Here is an 18,338-nt window from a genome sequence, read left to right on the forward strand (position 1 = left end):
AAAGCAAAGTAGAATTTGGTATTGGTTTCACTCTACTCCCCAAATAACATTTAGTCCTTAAGTATATATGGCTTGGGTTATACTTGTGATCCATGATACACAAATTAGGGCATATCATTTTATGTGAAGTGGATCCTAGGTGAAAGGGTTTAGGATTTTTGCATACTCTTCATTAAATTGCAATATAAATAGGCATGAGGCATGGTAGAGTTCTACTTATCCCTCGAAGTGGTACTTGGATTGGAATTCAAATGTAGTCTAGAGTTTTAGTACTCCCTCTGTCCTAGAGTGTAAGTCACAATCCTCTAATATCTTGGCCCAAGGCGTAACATGATTCGGGCAGAAATTGTGATTAATTAGGCCGGGCTGTGATGTTTCGTAACTGCAACAGCCAATAAAAACAGCCTCATAATTATTGCATGCATGGTGGAGTGAGTCTCCCGCATGGCTGCATGTCGAGGAGAGGAAGTTGCGGGCTGCATGCATGCGCTAATTAACTCCAATTAATGCAAAATTGTGCCTTATTTGCCTCATATGCAGGACAACCTGAAAACGGGAATGTGACTTACACTCTAGGACGGAGGGAGTAGCGATCACTCATGTGATACACAACTAGGATTGGGTATGAGCATGAGTTTGGTTTATGTTTAATTGGTTAGGGTTATTCCTCCTCACTTAGTTAGAATTCTTGTATCATGGCATTTCTAGGGTTGTCCCTAGTGTTTGGATATACAAGGTTTAGTCAATGCTATTACTCCTACACTCAAGGCAGGAGGATTGGTCTAGGTCTAACTAATAGTGATATTCTTATTATTTCATGTGGTAGATGAGATCTATTTGTCATATAGGTTTAACTTATCATCTAGATGTATAAGGTAAGATCATGCATTAGACATTATCAACTGATCCCTCACTACTCTCTCTTTATTATGCCTCTTTTAACATTCATCTGAATTATTAGGGTTTATGATCATCACCCAATTTGTAATGATCAAATTATTGGTCCTAAAATGGTTCATTGGTGAAGCATGGTTCTCCTCCCCAAGATCAAGTATTGGGCCATATACCTGAGTATACACATGTAGCTTGAGCTCTTTGGGATAGGTAGGGTTCCTCTAGGGTTTATGAGCATTACCAAGGTGTAATGATCACCACACTTGCCTCCTAATGAATTTCTACATGAATAGATTCTTACTTACCATCAAGTGTTAGCTAGGTCAATTAGGGTTTAGTACTTGACTTATATTTATTGTAACATTAGTTAGTATCAACAATTACCTCACTTGGATAAGGTTTAAATATCAACCTAGGTTTTACTCAATGGATGGTATATACATATAGAGATAATCCTCTCCATTTTCTGAGGTTTAATAGGAGTAGGTTTGAATGAACTAGATTGAATGGTCAAAAGTTGACGAAGAATGAATATGAATCTCCTAAACATGGATTCAAGTATTGTAGTTGAAAAGATGTACCATGTGAATCATGGTAAGAGTATTGATTAAGTAAAAGACATGTAAAAGATAAGTATATAATAGTTTCTTAATTAATTGTGTTCTTAGTTTTATAGTTAAATAATTATCCATGTGTTATTGTAAGGAATGTCATGTTGAGATCTTTTATAAGATCTTGTAATTGACCCTTACTTAAGGTGTTGTTTGTTGTAAAGCTAATTCCATTTGATCTAGCCCGTAGATCAAACCATCTCTACCCAAAATAGGGTTTTAGCAAAGATCACAGTGAAGTTTATAGTGCTTGACTTGATGATCTACTTTAATTCCAGCAAGTCAAGTGAAACTTCAGTTACTGTGACAAGTTTTATTTGAAAGCACGAAAATTCCCCGGATTTTCTATGCATGGATGCAATGCACACTTTGGTGTTCTCTCATTGTATTGCCTCTAAACCTGGGATATTACACCGTGGATGCCGTATTCCTCGTTGGAGACGATGCTAGGGGCGTCTCTCGCTCCATTATTTCTGGGGGAAACCTCAAACCTGGGGGAATCCACCATTGACGGTGGCGCCCGTGAGCGTTGTAGTCCTCGTTGGAGGCGTTATGGGGGACTCCTAGATCGAATGATGGCGAGTCTGCATCATCGCCCCGTGGGGGCATCATCTTTGGGGACATTCATCGGCTAGACGGATGTGTGAAAGACTTGGTGTTGGGCATCCGTCTCCGCGTGTTTATCTCGTGGAGACAAAGGTGGAGCGGCTTGTCATCTACAATCTAAAGCGAGGAGTCTCGGTGGCATGGTGCCACGATGTCTCAGCGGCCGTCGTGTGACGATGGTCACGCATAGGGAGGCGCTTTCTAGCGTCGTGGTGGCATCAATGGCAGGAACGGCGAAGTTTATGTGGATATTTACCCTAAAGATTGCTCATCAGATCGATGGAGGCGACGACTTCTATAGCGTGTGCATGAGGTACTCGCTACGAGTCTGCTAGACTAGATGAGCCCTCATGTTTCGCTTAGAGGGTGTCGCCGGGTATGCGATGTTCCCGGATCCTAGTTGATGATGTGTTTTCACGTTCTCATGGCACAAAGCCATGTTGGCATGATTTTGTCATTGTAGTTGGGTGGTGCCTTCAAATTTTTTATGTATGATTTTTTCTCAAAGCTGTGTTGAATAATAAAGAAGGACGTACACATCTATCGATCTAGAGGCTGGGGCATATCCTCTATCTCAAAAAATGACACACTTTTGCAACTTTCTTTGCCATGCCGATGTTCCTCGTTAATAGGTAATTAAGTAACTTGAAGTAAAGTTCTTACTATCAACATCCCTAGACGTGTCCACACCTTAAAATGCAATCGACTTGGGATCAATACTACCAAAGCAAAGCTTCACATTAGTGTTCGCAGGTGATGAGGGTTAATCTCGGCAATGTCCATGGATATGGACTTAGGGTTTCAGGGAGTGAGGTGTCCAACGAAGGCTAGTGGTTTTGTCAGCTGATCAGACAAACAAGATAGTCCAACGCGGTATTGATTATGAGGCTAAGTCACCGTCATACTAGAACGGATCTAGGGCTGCAGCAATTGTTTTGTTCCCCTCTCCTAATGGCTCCTCCTAGCCTTTTTATAGGAGGCTAGGTCTCAGAGTCCAGTTCGGTTCAGTTTACAAGTAATCATATAAGGCTGTGTTTTTGTCGGCTCCTAAATAGGCCTTTCCTTATTCGACACGCTTAATTCCTGGGCTTCGAATGCTTCCAATCTTCTAGTTTCATGCGCTTCTTCCTGAATATGTACCAGGGATACTAAAGTCACATGCCCAATAAGGTATACCCATGTCACCCGGAGATACCTCACAATCCACTTCACATCTCCTTAATATTGTTTCCTGGGTTAGACACAAATTTTCTCACACTACTAACCCCATGAGAAATGTTAGACCTCGTGCACACCATAACATATAATGAACTCCCACGCGAAAAGCAAGAAAGAACATTTTGTATTTCATTTGTGCTCAACTTTAAATAAGTTGCTAGTGGGCATCTCACTACCTTTGAATTGTCCATCTTGAACCCACAAAGTACTCCCCCACGAAGTACTTACTCATATATGATGGTGATATGCAAATGAAGGAAAACATGATGATGCATGATGTATTCATCTACCAAGCACACATTTTTTTTCTTGATCTAATATGTGTCTAGGTACCAATTCTTGTTTGTCTACTCCTCAAGGACATCTGGACAAATATAGAACTATGGAGGGATACTTTTGGGTGAGCTCTAGCGTGTTTGTTTTAACCCAGAACTCCAAGAAACAAGATCTTCCAATGAGAGAACAAAGGAATTTCACAACGGATCAAGTGTACATGTACATGATGTATATCAAGTTCAAGAACACCGATCAATGATATAGTGTTCTCCATGGAATCACCATGTCAAGTGCCAAAACTAAAAGTGACACAATTATTTGCCAAGCCAAGACCATAACATGTCATACGAAGGTGAATCTTCACCTTTACGTGTGCCCAACTACTACTCTTGATCATGATACACTACTTGACACTTCTTTCCTATGCACCTTTAGGTTTTGAGAGGGGAAGGATGGAAGAAAATGAGGAAGCTGAGGACACTCGATAGATCAAGACATCAAGAGAGGCATGGAAGAGAAGGAAGAACAAGGTCATTCATTCTAGGCAAGAAACATTGATGCATAGGAAGAAGTGTTCTCTGATCGGATGTTTCATGATGTAGAGCCGCATGGGTCTCGGTCGGAGAGGCCAAACACTACGAGCGACTATTTGATCTTACCCAAACAGGGTGCGAGATATACGGGGTACCAGGCCATCCAGCGTGCCTGCATGCACAAAAGGGAAAAATGCCCACGCGTCTCTATTTCGAGGCACATGACTTGTGGCTGGGTATGGGGCCATAAATACCCCCTCTCATTTTCATTTCTAGGGATAGATAAGATATGATGAAAGCTCCCCTTGTGTAGTTCAACAAAACCTCTCCTCATGTGGAGTCCAAGGCAACACCTTTGTTCAAACCTTGCTCTTCGATCGTGAGAACCGTGGACCAGCCAAGTAGGAAACAATTCCACTTTAAGAGTTAAATTGACTTGAGTTCTTCTTGATCCAAAAGTCTTGCGCATTGATGTTTGTTGTTGGATGGTTTCTAGCATAGACTTGCTAGTTGTCATTCAATCCGTGAAGATCGGGAGCCTCCTCGAGCAAGGTCGTTAGAATGGCGATTAGGAATTGGATTGGACATCCTGTGGTAGCAGCGCAAATCGTGGGATCATAATAGTCTGAACTGTATTACTCCGTATCTTATATTCTACTAAGTAGAATTGCAGAATTCGTCCACTCATTTTGGATCATAAAGTTGAATAATTGCATAACATAATCGCGATTCTTACAATACTCCATCCTTTTTTGCGGCCCCTTAGCTACCTCAAAAAGGACAACATATTATTTTTGGTAAACTAGAGTACATCGCCGATTTGGATTTTTACCTTTTGAGTTGTTGAGGCTTTTTTTCTAAACTCAACCTACTTCTGGTCCTTATTCAGGAGCTAGTGATAATGAAAGGGGTGTCCTAGATACCTAAAGAAAAGTCCCGTTTCACAACCAAATAGTTCTTTGGGTTGATCTTCAATCTCTTTGGCTTGACCAAACCAAAATATTTCGCTTTATGGAAGTTGATTTTTTAAACTGGATAATTACACAACATTAGTTCTTCCATAATTTGTTAACAAAGAAAAATGTGAACACATTCTTAAGGAATTGAATGTGCTTAAAAGGCCACAGAATTCACCAAGTCGGTTTTTACCATTTTCTTGAAAGTTAGTTTCTTTTCGAAGAATTATGTTGTTTTAGAGGGTGACTTTCAACTTTCTAATATACTTTCCCAAATTTGCAGATTTAAAGAGACGCATCATTAGTTCATAGGTTCTTTGTAGAGCCATTTTGTCCCTTTAATACTCTGTGCGGAATTTCTTTTCAATATTCGAAAGAGTACCAAACCGACAGACCATCTAGATCCTGTGCATTGTGGCCCTAACTCTGTGCAGAATTTCTTTTCAAAATTCCAAAAGACTACCAAACCGACAGATGCTCCAGATTATGTGCATTGTGGCCCTACATCTCTGTCGGTGTGGTAACAACCCTCGGCTCTTTCGGAAAGAATACTTGCCCTGGTCATGGTAGACAAGATCAAAGCTCGTGATATGTAGATCATAAAAAGAGCAGAGCTATGTGATGTACACATGTTGCATCATCAAATCAACCGCCTCACAGATTTCCCTCTTTCTCCCCACCTTTTCCTCCACTAACATTAATCATATACCAAAATCAAAAGGGGCGTGACTCTCAAAAAGAAAGAAAGGGAGTGTTCACCAACGCACCTTGCTGATCTGGGAGAAACTGTCGGCAGAACTGAGCAATTTTCTCATGCCCATACTTCTATACAATAAAACTTTCCGACATACATCCAGAGCTAGATCTACACAGATTCCGGTACATCATTTGGGTAAACACATAACTGATCAAATGCCATAAGACGACATCTCAGATAACATATTTGTTCTAGGTAGACGGCAGGATTTGCTGTGGAGTTCCTTACAGATTTTGCACATCTTGCATCATGCCCAAAATTTAGTCTTTGCACAATAGTACATTATTTTGGATGTCCAGAATTTAATAAGGAACTATGGAGTGTGGACCAGTATTCATACCTCCTTGAAAGGTACATTCTTCTTGGATCCATGCTTAGCCTTGACCATCTGGTTCAAGGCCTTCACGCACCGGCGGATGATTCCCGTCGGCTTCTTCCCTCCATCATGTCGCCTTATCACCATAGCCAATGTTGTGCCACCGGCTGCTGCTCCTGGGGCTCTATGAGAAGCATGGGCATTCTCCCCGTAGCCGAAGTTGCTGGTAGCTTTTGGTTCTCCAGTGCCAAGCTGCTTCTCTCGTATCAGCTCCAAAAGGGAAAGCCGAGGCATGTTGCCGACAGGCAGTGGCGTGAACGGCATTTCTAGATGTTGCACCAGGGTCTTCTGATCCGTTCCTTGGCATCCCTTCTGTTCCTTCTGCTTTTCATCTTGATATTGCACTGATGTCTTCTCCTCTTCATCTTGATACTGTTCCGATGTCTTCTCACCATCATCCTTGCATTGTTTACCTGTCTTCTCTTCCTCGTCTTTGAATTTCTCTGGTGTCTTTTGCTTCTCATCTTGGCATTGCTCTAGTTCCTTCTCATCTTGGTATTGCTGTTCTGTCCTTTGCACCTCACCTTGATCTTTCTCTGGTATGTTCTGCTCATCCACCTTCTGTTGGTCTTGCTCTGGTGCCTTTTGTTCCTCATCTAGGGATTTCTCTGGCGCATTATCATCTTCGTGTTGCTGCCCTGATTTATCCTCATCTTGATATTGCTTTGGTATATTCTGCTCTTCATCTTGATACTGGTGTGGTTTCTTCTCGTCCTCTTCATCTTCAAAGTTCTGTGGTTGATACTCCTCATCTTGATATTGCTTTGGTATGTTGTGCTCCTCATCTTGGTGTGGCTGTGGTTCCTTCTCCTCTTCATCTTCAAATTGCAGGGATTTCTTCTCCTGGTGATCTTGATATTGCTCTGGTACCTTCTTCTCAATAACTTCAAACTCCTGTGGCGCCTGTAGAATCTCCATCTGCTGCTCTGCATCATCACATGGCTGAGGTGCCTGCAGCTCTGCATCTTCGCACTGAAACAATCTCTTCAACCTGGCTTCCTGGAGTAGCTGTCGTGCCAGGGGAGGCATATACTGATCTTCATAACTAGCGACGAGGCTCGCGGGTCTTCGTGTTCGCCTCGACATGCCACGATCGAAGCGGCGAGATTTGTTCACATCAACCTCAGTGGCCATTGTTTGTGATTTGGGGAAAATATCACTGGAAAGAGTTGTTTGCTCCTTCTGTGGGATGAAGGAGTTATAGGTCGAGTGATATGTTGAGGTGTGCAGTCCGTATTGTGAATAGGTGAACTGGTGGACTGTCCATTTCAAAGGTTTAGTCTGATTTGTTCATTTAAAAGATCAGTACCTGTCTCAGTAGCCTTTCATTCCTACATGAAGTGAGATTGAAGTTAGCATTGGTAAGCAAGGGATGAAGGGACAGATATTCTGCCTCAAACCTCTAAAATCTTTGTCCAACTTTTAGTACACCACAATCGTACTATGTTGGATGACAATAATACCATAATCAGACTGTACAAGGAATGATAAAAAGTAGGTTGAGTTTCAGAAAGAAAGAACATCCCTTTGTGATTACAGCCATACCCAACAACCTAGGAAACTGATAGCTAGCAAAATTTGGTTTTAAGTGAAAGATTTGACTGCCAAGCCTTCACACAGTTTGACTGCATAGTTTAATAATGCGTGCACAGTTTTCGGCCAATGAAATTTCATGCTGACATGCTTTTTTCCTTTGAACAAATCACACTGGTATATCAAATAAATATGTGCTAAAGGCATGGCCTGAAGAATAGCATTTCAGAATATGGCTCACAAAATGAAAGAACCAACTCTAAAGAATAGCTAGGTAGCTTGACAAGTATAAAGCCAATCCTGCACGTAATAGCTAACATTAAAATAATGTCGTAAACACATCTATATGTCACAACTCAGAATAAACAGTGTATTGGTCCTTTTACAATGTTCTACATCTCAGGTTACGTAAGAGATTATTCCTTTACAGAGTCACTCATCTTGTTGGTTGCAGACATGACTACCTATCTTGCAAACCTCATTGTCCATTCAGCAGCTATTTCATCATGCTTAGTTCTGTCAGTCAAATACAAACGTGCAATGCTCTCCACAAGTGGGTTGTCTGCACAGACAAAAACATCATAATGTAAGGCTTTCCAGTAGAAATGAAGCAATAACCATGTAGACACTAGATAGAAGATTTAGTTTTAAACAAGGTAGTTCAGAAAATGATTCTGGTAATGTGGGAGCGTACATGGATTTGGATTTGTGATGATGGCTTTGATCGCCAGTAGCACCTTTGAAATAGTTAACGCTGGACTCCAGCCATCCTTCAAAATCTCCAAGCTCACCATCCCAGTGGAATCAACATTGCAGTGGTAAATCCTTGTTTTGAAAGTGACCTAGAAGAGTGACAACACAATTATCACTGTAAGTTAAGGTCCCCCAGTACTAAAATATTGTAGTGGATTCCAGCTTTGGAATTTAACACATTAGACTAGTAGGTGAAATAACGTAAGCATACTTTTAAGGAATGGATGCCAAATATAAAAAAATAGACAATCATTGCCTGTCAAAATCACCACGACATAGCCTGTATAGTGCATATGCTACAGTATAAGTGAGTCATATTTCCTTTTAAAACCTTGATAAAAATCACATACTACTGCCATATACTTGGACTATGAATTATTGGGGTGACCTGAATTTGGTTTATGCATAGCGCTATGTGCTGGTCATGGTTAATGTAGCACACTGTACAGCTGTGGGGTAGGTGAAAGAAGTATTAACATTGTTCTATTGCTGAGATCTGGAAATGAACATTGGCTGTTACTGAACCCTCACATCTCAACCTACCACCAAGGCATCATCTGTCAAAGGCAATAAGTGGGTCTCCAAAACGTGTTAGTTGGTTATGGCCAGCAGATGGATACTGATATATGACCACTAAATAGACAGAGATGTATATCAGGCTCTGTAATTTGCATAACATCACATAGACTTGTACTCTAAGCCAACATATGCCAATATACAAACAATATGTCAACAAAGGATAAAAGTGATCTCAAGGAAATAGTAACAAGGCTTCTGGTGGACGAAATCTTTCTCCGCAAAGTCTTTTCTCGACAAAGCATCAACTAAAAGTGCACCATAAGATAGATCAGGAGAACACCTAGGAAAACAACATCTGAGCAACCACGCATAGTTTTTTTTTACTGAATACCAACTGTGAAACAGAAACACTCCCGTTATGTTTTCTTTCCGCGTAATCAGCATTCTATCTAGAAGATGCATAGTGTCGCTTCAGAAGAAACAAAAGGAACATTAATTAGCAGTGAAATAAACTCGCTTTTACGTCATTCTTTTCTATTCACCAGGCTTTGCTGTCTTCTTCATGGTTGCCGAACTTCCGAGGTGTTGCTTCTGCAAGATCTTGATCCTTGAATGAGAGCTCGACGCAGTTCCTATTTCTAGGTTTAGTTAGTGAATTATGGTAGTGGACCGTAGAATTTTGGGGATTGGCGGACTATTATGATACATTTCCTCCTTATATTTACTTACAATTTTATATTTTTACCACTTTGGTAATACTCTGTTAACATGATTTTCATGCCATCATCTATGAAGAGTGTTACCAACCATTTTGAGTCCCAGCTGAGTTTCTGTTTGGCAGTTGTATATAAAGTTACAACAACTGAATCTCATATTCCTTTTAAGAGCTTAGGTTTGCAACATCTAACATTTTATTTTTTATACTAGGGGAATATTGCTGCACTCCTAACTCAACTAAGTTGCACACCACATAAGCAAGAGCTAACCAAGGTTATTTATTAGTTCTTACCATTGGAGGTTTGAACGGATAGTCAAGTGGAAAAATGATATCAAGGAAAAATATTCCTCCTTCATAAGGCGATCCTGCAAGAAAAGAAAAAAAACACTTCATTAAACCAAATTACTGGTGTCTTTTGATACTACTTCATTAAACCAAAAACACTTCATAAGGCGATCCTTACCCCATTGATCACATCGATAGAAGGAACTCATAGCAACTTGAACAAGTAGAATTAACGTTATGAAGAGCCTTTCCTGTGTTGGACGGGCTAATGGAGAGGAGGAAGCGGGGAGGACAAACCATACATACCTTGGGGTCCGATGATGGTGGAGAGCCAGTGGTAGAGGTTGTCGCCCTTGGGACCGGCGGAGCAGTCGGAAGCGTTGAGGTCAAGCAGCTCCTTCTGTATCCGCTTACCCGACGAAGAGACCGACGTCCCTCCGCTAGATCCCCACGGCCGCACGCTGCTCCCCCCGCCGCCGCCGCCGCCTCCGCCCGGGCCTCCGGCGCCGGAGCCACCGGCGGCGAAGGGGAAGCGGGAGGTGGGGAAAGAGGATGAAGAGGACATGACTGCGGCCAGTGGCAGAGCAAAACTGCACAAACGTTAATTTGTAAGTGAGAGAACTGCATCACAAATTTACAATTCACAAATCGCAATCCCTCAAAGTTCCAAACGAACCTTAATCGGCCAGTGCCTAGCGTTTCAGCTGGCGCGCCGTCACCTCCTGATCCCTGCCTGCCGCTCGGCTGCAGCCCTCCCCGGCGCGCTTGAGCCGACCACCTCAGTCTGCCTCACGCCCACACCGGCCGCCGTCGCCACGCTAGGGTGCCGACCGAGAGGAGTGTCGTCTGGTTGCTAGGCAAGAATTGGTTAATGGGGATTTTTTCCTTCTTGGTTCCTTTGGCGGCTTCGCATAGTGGGCTTGAACTGTTCCTTTCTGGACTTGGCTGTCGGCAGTTCACCTATTATCTGGCAGATTTCCTGCCATAATCTTCTATAAAATGGTGATCCTGCCATAATTCTCTCCCTCTAATAGAAAAGGTGAATATCAACTGCACTCAGATCTCTCAACACTGAAGGGATAAATTAGATGGCGCACGGTAGCAAGTTGTCTGACCAAAGACATTTAGGATGACAGTTCATGAATAAAGCCAATAAGCCATATGCATGGCATTTACACTGAATTTGGAACTTTCAGAAAAGAAGCCTCCCACAACTGGTGCACATCTTTGCTCAATCATTTCTAGGACAACAAAATATTACATGTCATCGATCTCAATGCAGTTCGACAGATATGGCCTCCCTACGCTATCTAATGACGAGACGCACATCAATTTTGGTGCATCTCATCCAACGTTACAATGTTTTACAGGAGAAGTACAACGGGCAGCAAGGCGGCGACTAGGTGAGTCCACCAGCAAGACTGATAGTGTGAAGCAAAGCTCTCTTGGCTCACAGGTCCGGAAGCCGCACCACTGCCATTGGCGCCGGTGCTGCAGATGGAACCAAATCTCATTATCAATATAGGGCAACAAAAAAGGATCGAACAGCGCAACAACATCGAGGAAATTTGACTCACCTTCCTGCAAAAATACATGTGCCATGGCCTGCAAGTTTAATTCAGGAGAATTTTGAATTAGGGTCATATCACAGGATAATAGCAAGAATTTTATGTGCAACTCTTAGTACTCATCCTAGTTTGATTTGCCTCGGATTTATCTATATGTTTAATCATGCATCGACAGACACAGATAAAAATAAACATTTTCATTTTGTATTATAACATGGTTTATACTGTCTTGCCAGATATTTGGGCTACTTTCAGGTCTGTTTGAACCAAATCAACCTCCTGGGATGGTCAATGCCACATGACAAGAAGGCCTGGTAAAAATCATGTGGATTCTAACATGTGAGAGGATAGACAGGTATATGTTTCACACATCTTACTGAAGTAATCGTCATCTGTGTAGAAGTTTTTGAGTCTGTGTACACTGGCAGAAACTACTGCACAAACCTGAAAATATTGAGCTGCTTAGCTCGCCTTGCGTCTAGCCATGAGAGAATTCTGGCAAATACCCAAGGAGGAAGAGTTGTTCTACACGGGGCATGACTGGGTGGTTAACATCCTTGCAAATCATGAAGAAGACACTAGAAGCCAACTGCTCTTTATTTGGTGGAGGGCATGACACCTTAGAAATAATTCCATTTTTGGTGATGGTGAAGACAAGATATCTACTTCTGCTTGCTTCTTAAAAATTACTTTAATACTGCAGTGCAGAGTAAAAATGGAGATGCTCTTTTGTGATAGAAAAGGGAAAGGCAAAGTTGGTAAACAAATTCCCAAAGAGAGTAAGCCAATGAAGGAAATATGCAAGGCCGCTTGGTGTAAACCTCAACCAGGCTGGATGAAAATTAACACTGATGCTTCTTTTCTAGCTGAAACAGGTACTACACATTGGGGAGCTATTGTTCGTGATCACGAGGCAAAACAATTCTATCGGCCTGGAGCCCCATCGATCGCTGCAATAATGCTGCCGAAGCTGAAGTCAAGGCGGCATCGGAAGTCCTCTCCATTGCTGCATGCCTTAATATGCCTAGTGTACTTTAAAGTGACTGTCAATATGTGGTGACTGCCTTTCCAATCATGTTCTGGACAGGTCCCAAGCTTGCTTCATTGTGGATGAAGCAATCACCTCGTGGCTGACACTATTCCATCTCTCAAGATAGTGAAAGTCAACAGAGATGGGAACATGACAGCTCACAAGTTAGCAGCTTATAGCCGGTCTGTGTTGTCTAGTGGTGTTTTGCACTACTCTGTTCCAACTTGTGTTAGGGAACAAGTGATGCACGAATGTAATCTGAACGAATTTGGGTAATATATAGTAAACACCTTTCAAAAAAAAAAAAACTATTACCAGACTAGTCGACATATCTTCAAGGGAAAATTATAAAGGGCTTAGAAAACAATAAAATGGAAGACAATGAGTATAACAATGCTTAAGTCAACAAACAGCAAAAATCGAAGGAGCTATGATGTCTGATGATTAGGGTGAAATGGAAAATAATCTGCAGCACAATTGGCACATCATAAGTACAAAAAATTCCGATTCTCCCATACTAGAGGATGGGTGAGCAATAAAGATTGCTCAAGATTGCATAAGGTGTAATCAAATTAAGTCATACGAAATGTCAAATTTGGTGCTGCAACCAAGAATAATGGTTTTGCATGAAGTGGCAACCATAAGGGAATGCTGAAACCTACATCTGTTAATTTAACGATTTCTGCAGTTTGTTTGATTACCTACTAGCTAAGAAATGGATAATCAAGAAAAAAATAGCTTACTTGGATCAGTAGACGACATTGATGCTGTGCTATTAAAGTTGCATGTACCGCCACTTGCTTGTGTTCTATGATAATAATCGTTGAAGGCATAAGAAGCAACAGCTACAATATCATCTGGTTTATAGCATGGCTGTCCAGGTTGAATTGCACTGCAGTTTGCGGAGCCAGGGCCACATGCCCAATCCAAGCTTTGTTTTAATGCACTGTGGGGTGCACTTGAATTTGCCACACAAAACATCCCGCGTAAAGCAGGTGAATCTGTAGTGGTTGTAGCAACATCTTCAAATGTCAATGAGTACACGGCGCTTGCATTGATGAACATAATCCCCCAGTTTTTCTCTGAATCAGGTCCTGCCCGAAGATCCTCATTGAACAACTCAAACAGGTATGTGCTTACTTGATTATTTGGCTGGCTAGGTGTACCAGAATTATTTAGTACATGGCGTATGAGATTGCTATTGTAGGCCAATGCATTATCAACATCAGCAGCAGGCTCATTTCGCCCACCATGTGATGGCCAACCAGAAGCTGTGACCATAACAGGAATGTCGGTAAAATTCATTGCTTTCATCGAGCTGTATGTAGCATCAACCATAGCATCAAACATATTGGTGTAGAACAAGTTAGTGTTGGGATCTGCAATCTGACTGTTGGGATTGAGTGATCGGAACAGGGCATACTCTAAAGGGAAAATGCCTTGCCCTTTCACATAGCCATAATACGGTTGAGCATTCAGCATGAACGCAGACCCTGAAGACTTCAGAAACTGAAGATACTGGGACATAACTGAGCTCCATGTCGAGTTGAAAGTGGCAGTAGAGGGAGGAAAAGCCTTTGTGATCATATCCATTGAATGGGGGCTCGAAAGTTTCACCTGGGTATTGAGATTTGCAGCCAAAAGTGCCGACTGGAGGAATTGCAATGCAGGTACTAGAACAAGGGCTGCATTTGGGATAGCAGTAAGAACCTCATCACCCACTGCAATATATGTAATGTTAGTCGCCGGAAGGTAAGCAGCAACATTCTTGTTAATCCAATCAGCAGCTGTTGGACGAGACTGCCCCACACGGAGCAGCTGATCATTTGGCACCCCAACCATCACTTCAATTCCAGTATTGGCAAGGGCAACTAGCATCTGATGGTCTGAATTAACCAAGCGAACGTGTTGAATCTTCTTTGCTTTAAGGATGGAGACTATGTCTGATGGTGATGGCATGTTTGACACCTGAGTGCCAATGTTAATACCAACAAATGCTCCTACATAGAACAGAAAACAGCTAAGTTATGTGAAGAAAAGTTAGATGCTACATTTAGTTTATATTTTCTTCAGTTCAGAACAATAAATTATGTTGTCCTCAAACTATCCACTGGAAATCAAAATGCATTAATACAATGAGGTACTACACTAATCATGTACAGTAGAAAGCACTCATTGTAATTTAAAGAACATTCATGTGGTAGAGTACCTGAAGCGTTGAAAATCATGAGCATTAACAACATGACCACAGCCTGTAATCTCCTGGGCGACATGCTGTTGCGGTCAAGCATCTGACCAGTTATAGTCCGGGTGATCAAAGCTGAAATTTCAAGACCACATATATGAGCATAAGCTACTGATTTTGCCCCAAAAAAAACTCCTTAAATGCAAAATGTATCTTTGGGGAACATTAATGGTGCGAGATGCCATTATAAAGAAATGATGAGAAATGGTAACAATGCATTCACATTTTTATAAATCGGAGTTTGGGGTGTCTGTGTGAGTGCGGTGGGGGGAATCAGCTGTGCTCGGACCTTGCACCGACCCCCATGGTATAACTCAGATCGAACTTGTGCGCTACCAAGAAGAACTGGATCGACCCATGGATGGACAGATTGGAGCAGTAGAGCGAACAAATCGGAGCAAATGAGTGGTGCTAATTTGATTTCGACTGCTCACTCCCCGCAGCAAAGAGAGAATCCCCGAGACGAACTATGAAGAGAAGAGGAAGAGACTGGGAGGGGGAGAATTCGGGGGGCAAATTAGAGAAGGCGAACAGGCGAGCACAAGACTCACTCCAAGAAATCGCAACAGATGGCCACATCGCAATCGCAAGAACAGGACCGCAACAAAGGGAGCAAACGAACCACCTGAAATCTTGCTGGTCCCCAGAGAAGAGCACTCCTTCTTCCTCCTCCCTCACGCTCCACGGACACGGAGAAGAAATCGCCGCAAGAGCGAAGATTGCACGAAGCAAGAAACGCTCCTCCTCCTCCGGAGTAAGCAAGAACCGGACACACCGGGGTCTCCCGAGGCAGCGGGGAGAATGGGAAGCTCTCCTCCCACGCGGCGCACGCTTCCAGAGAATGCGAGGAGGGGCTTGGAGCTGTGCGTATCCTAGTGAGTGTGAGCTGTCTCTGTTCTTGGAGGCTCTGTGGCTTCTGCTTCTTGGGAGCTTAACTTAGCGGCTCATAATTAACTACTAACTAAACGTTCTTAAGGGTGGTGACGGGAGTAAAGAAATGCGGAGATTTGACTGAGGGCTCCGTGTGTCGCAGATCCAAGTTGGGAGAACGGAGAATGGATTAGAAAAGGAAAAAGGAGCGTGAGAAAGACGGTTGGGGGAATATAAAGAACGATCTTTCTTTTTTAGCCTCGAGACCGTGAGGTTTACCGGGCAGGGGTGGGCGTGCGAAGTGTGCACTGCATATTTTCAGGGCATAGTGGTTGCCAACAACGACCTGACTCGTACGAGATGAACCAAAAACCGAATGTTTGGTACTGTTGCGCACCACTTTTGTGTTTATAGTTCTTCATTTTAACATTCGGGTACAAATATAGTGTATATTATTATAGATCTACTTATTTACAAATGTCGAAACCGAAAACTTTGAACACGAAAGTAGCGTGAAATGATGAGGTGAAGCTACTCCCCGGAGGAATTTTGAAATGGTCGACCGTGTGCGAAAATTTGATAAAGCTGGTCCACAAACGGCTCAAAAGAAACACGAACCGATAACGGAAATGGAATCACAACATCGAGATAAATCTTTTCCATGTAAACCTTGTTACGAATCAATGAATGGTTAGACAAATTAGAGATGATTATGATTGAACTAGTTTAGTTAACCATAATCCTCCTCAATTTGCACATAACCAAACGAACTGCTTCTCGTTTCTCCAACCGAACGCAAAGTGAAATTATCAAACGTAGTACCAAAGTTAGCATAAGTCATGTTTCCACTCATACGGTGGCAGTTGGTACATTTGCATGCGACGTGCCGATGTGTAATTGGTTGCGGGTAGCCTTGTTTCTCGTATCCAGCGGGTTAGAAAACGGCTGGCTGGTTGCTCCATCCGTCTCAAAATCTCGATATGTACGTCTTTTAAAGTACCTTTTTCCTACACGTGGAGGCAAGTTTGATTCCACCGTTTTGAGCGAGCCAAGCATGGATCGAGCGAAAAGGGGAAAAGCTGCCCCCACCCGTGCAAACTCGGTGATAGCGGGAGCACGCGTGCATCCCCGAAAAGACGGCAGGAGAAATTTCATCACCTCCCACCGATTTGAACCGTATATGTCACAACTCGGCTCACCGCCCAAATTCTCGCCTCCAGTCCCCCCTTTCGAGCTCCCCATCTCAGTGAGGAGCTTCACCGACGGTCAGGTAAGCGACGGCTTCTACCGCGGTAGCTGCTGGATGGCGGCGGCAAGATGGCTTCTTGTTCTTCTCCGAGCTCGGCAACTGGTTCTTCTCCGATGGTGGTGAGTCCCTAGATAGGTAGGTCGTAGATCTCATTAGGGTAATCGGTAGATTTGTGGCTGCTTGTTGATTGTTGGTATTCATCCTTATTCAATCTTGCTCAATATATGAAGCTTGTTATTTGTATAGCCCTTATTCTTGTTCACGCTTGCATCTGTGTATGTCTAGTTTATGCGCCGGTTGTGCAGATTTGCACTAAATATTGCTACTGTAGGTCATATTTGTAAGCCTCTATTGTGATAGATCTAGTTAAAATCTTGGTAATGTTGATGTCGGTGTGGTAGATTTAGATATAATCTTGCACATATGTATTTTTTTTAGGTTCTTCGAGTTCTAACTTCGAACATGCCCTCATAGATACCCAAGACTTTCCTTATTTTGTTCTTGAGACCTAGGAGAACCCATTGCTAGCACTCATGTACTTGGATCCACCCAACGCACGGCATGCGTTCTGTACTTATTCACGAGCACGACAGGGTAGCTGCTTCTACGAACGCTGGGGCGAAGGCTATTAAGGCAGGTAAAGCCCAAAATAATGGTGGGATGAATTTGGTGAAGTCAACAATGAATTGGCCATGTTACCTCTCCCTCTTCGTGCTAAACAAGATGTGTGAGATCATCAAGAGTGGCGTTAGGACTGAGAAGGGGTTCAAGGAGGTGCATCTGAATAATATTTCCAAGAAGATCTTTGATTACTGTCAACGGGATGTGTCTTCACAGCATGTGTACAACCACCTACGTAAGTAGAGAACCAGGTGGATCTATGTCACCAAGCTAAGAGACCTCAGTGTGGCCGGATGGGATGAGGACACTCGTTCCATCCTCCTAGATGACAAGCACTACATATATATGCCATGTCTCGATACTAGCCTGATTGTGGTCATAAACTTGCACAACTAACCATATCTTCTAACCTGCCCCAACGTGCAACCTAGCCTCTACTTCGCCGTGCACCAATGCTTTTCTCCCGACGTGTACCATAGCCTCTACTCCGCTATCATGGGTGCCTCCAATATGTTCAGCCCTGAGGAAAAAATGGTGGCTCTTAGCCACCTCTTCGACAACAGGGCTCAGGGCAACGGGTTTCTTAGAATGGCCGAGGACCATGGGGAGTTGTTGCTTACGACCTTCCTGTGCAAGCACTACTACGTGTAGTGCCCCCTTTTGATGGCGTGGTGGTGGTTATGCATGCATGACAATGACAATGACCATATTTTTGTATAT

General features: G+C 42.8%; 1 protein-coding gene, 1 long non-coding RNA gene and 1 pseudogene across 3 annotated transcripts; 1 reads left to right on the forward strand and 2 right to left on the reverse strand.

Annotated features, from left to right (window-relative positions):
- Positions 1 to 5,883: 5,883 nt before the first annotated feature.
- On the reverse strand, positions 5,884 to 10,997 carry LOC127332913 (uncharacterized; annotated as a pseudogene).
- Positions 10,998 to 11,141: 144 nt separating this feature from the next.
- LOC127332911 (glucan endo-1,3-beta-glucosidase 4) lies at positions 11,142 to 15,937 on the reverse strand. 2 transcript variants are annotated; one of them, XM_051359242.2, is made up of 5 exons: positions 15,504 to 15,933; positions 14,843 to 14,953; positions 13,377 to 14,633; positions 11,613 to 11,640; positions 11,142 to 11,526 (listed from the first exon to the last, which is right to left on the reverse strand). In XM_051359242.2, exons 2-5 carry the CDS (start codon positions 14,922 to 14,924, stop codon positions 11,400 to 11,402), a joined length of 1,494 nt encoding a protein of 497 aa, XP_051215202.1. In that variant the 5' UTR covers positions 14,925 to 14,953; positions 15,504 to 15,933; the 3' UTR covers positions 11,142 to 11,399. The 2 variants fall into 2 exon arrangements, with proteins under 2 accessions (XP_051215202.1, XP_071682148.1); XM_071826047.1 differs by lacking the exons at positions 11,142 to 11,526; positions 11,613 to 11,640 and adding an exon at positions 11,953 to 12,128 and having other exon boundaries at positions 15,504 to 15,937.
- LOC127332914 (uncharacterized) lies at positions 11,848 to 12,941 on the forward strand. The gene is made up of 2 exons (XR_007870764.2): positions 11,848 to 11,958; positions 12,470 to 12,941. It is a non-coding gene; the product is annotated as an uncharacterized lncRNA (long non-coding RNA).
- Positions 15,938 to 18,338: the final 2,401 nt, after the last annotated feature.

This window comes from Lolium perenne, chromosome 2 (genome assembly GCF_019359855.2).
Source record: "Lolium perenne isolate Kyuss_39 chromosome 2, Kyuss_2.0, whole genome shotgun sequence".
Classification (NCBI taxonomy): Eukaryota; Viridiplantae; Streptophyta; class Magnoliopsida; order Poales; family Poaceae; genus Lolium; species Lolium perenne.

Bases quoted from the DNA above. Each gene is read 5' to 3' on its own strand.
- LOC127332911 (XM_051359242.2), bottom strand. From the start codon at position 14,924: ATGCTTGACCGCAACAGCATGTCGCCCAGGAGATTACAGGCTGTGGTC. The intron at 14,634-14,842 runs GTACTCTACCAC...TGTTCTATGTAG, and splicing joins CATGATTTTCAACGCTTCAG to GAGCATTTGTTGGTATTAAC. The intron at 11,527-11,612 runs GTGAGTCAAATT...TTCCATCTGCAG, and splicing joins ACATGTATTTTTGCAGGAAG to CACCGGCGCCAATGGCAGTG.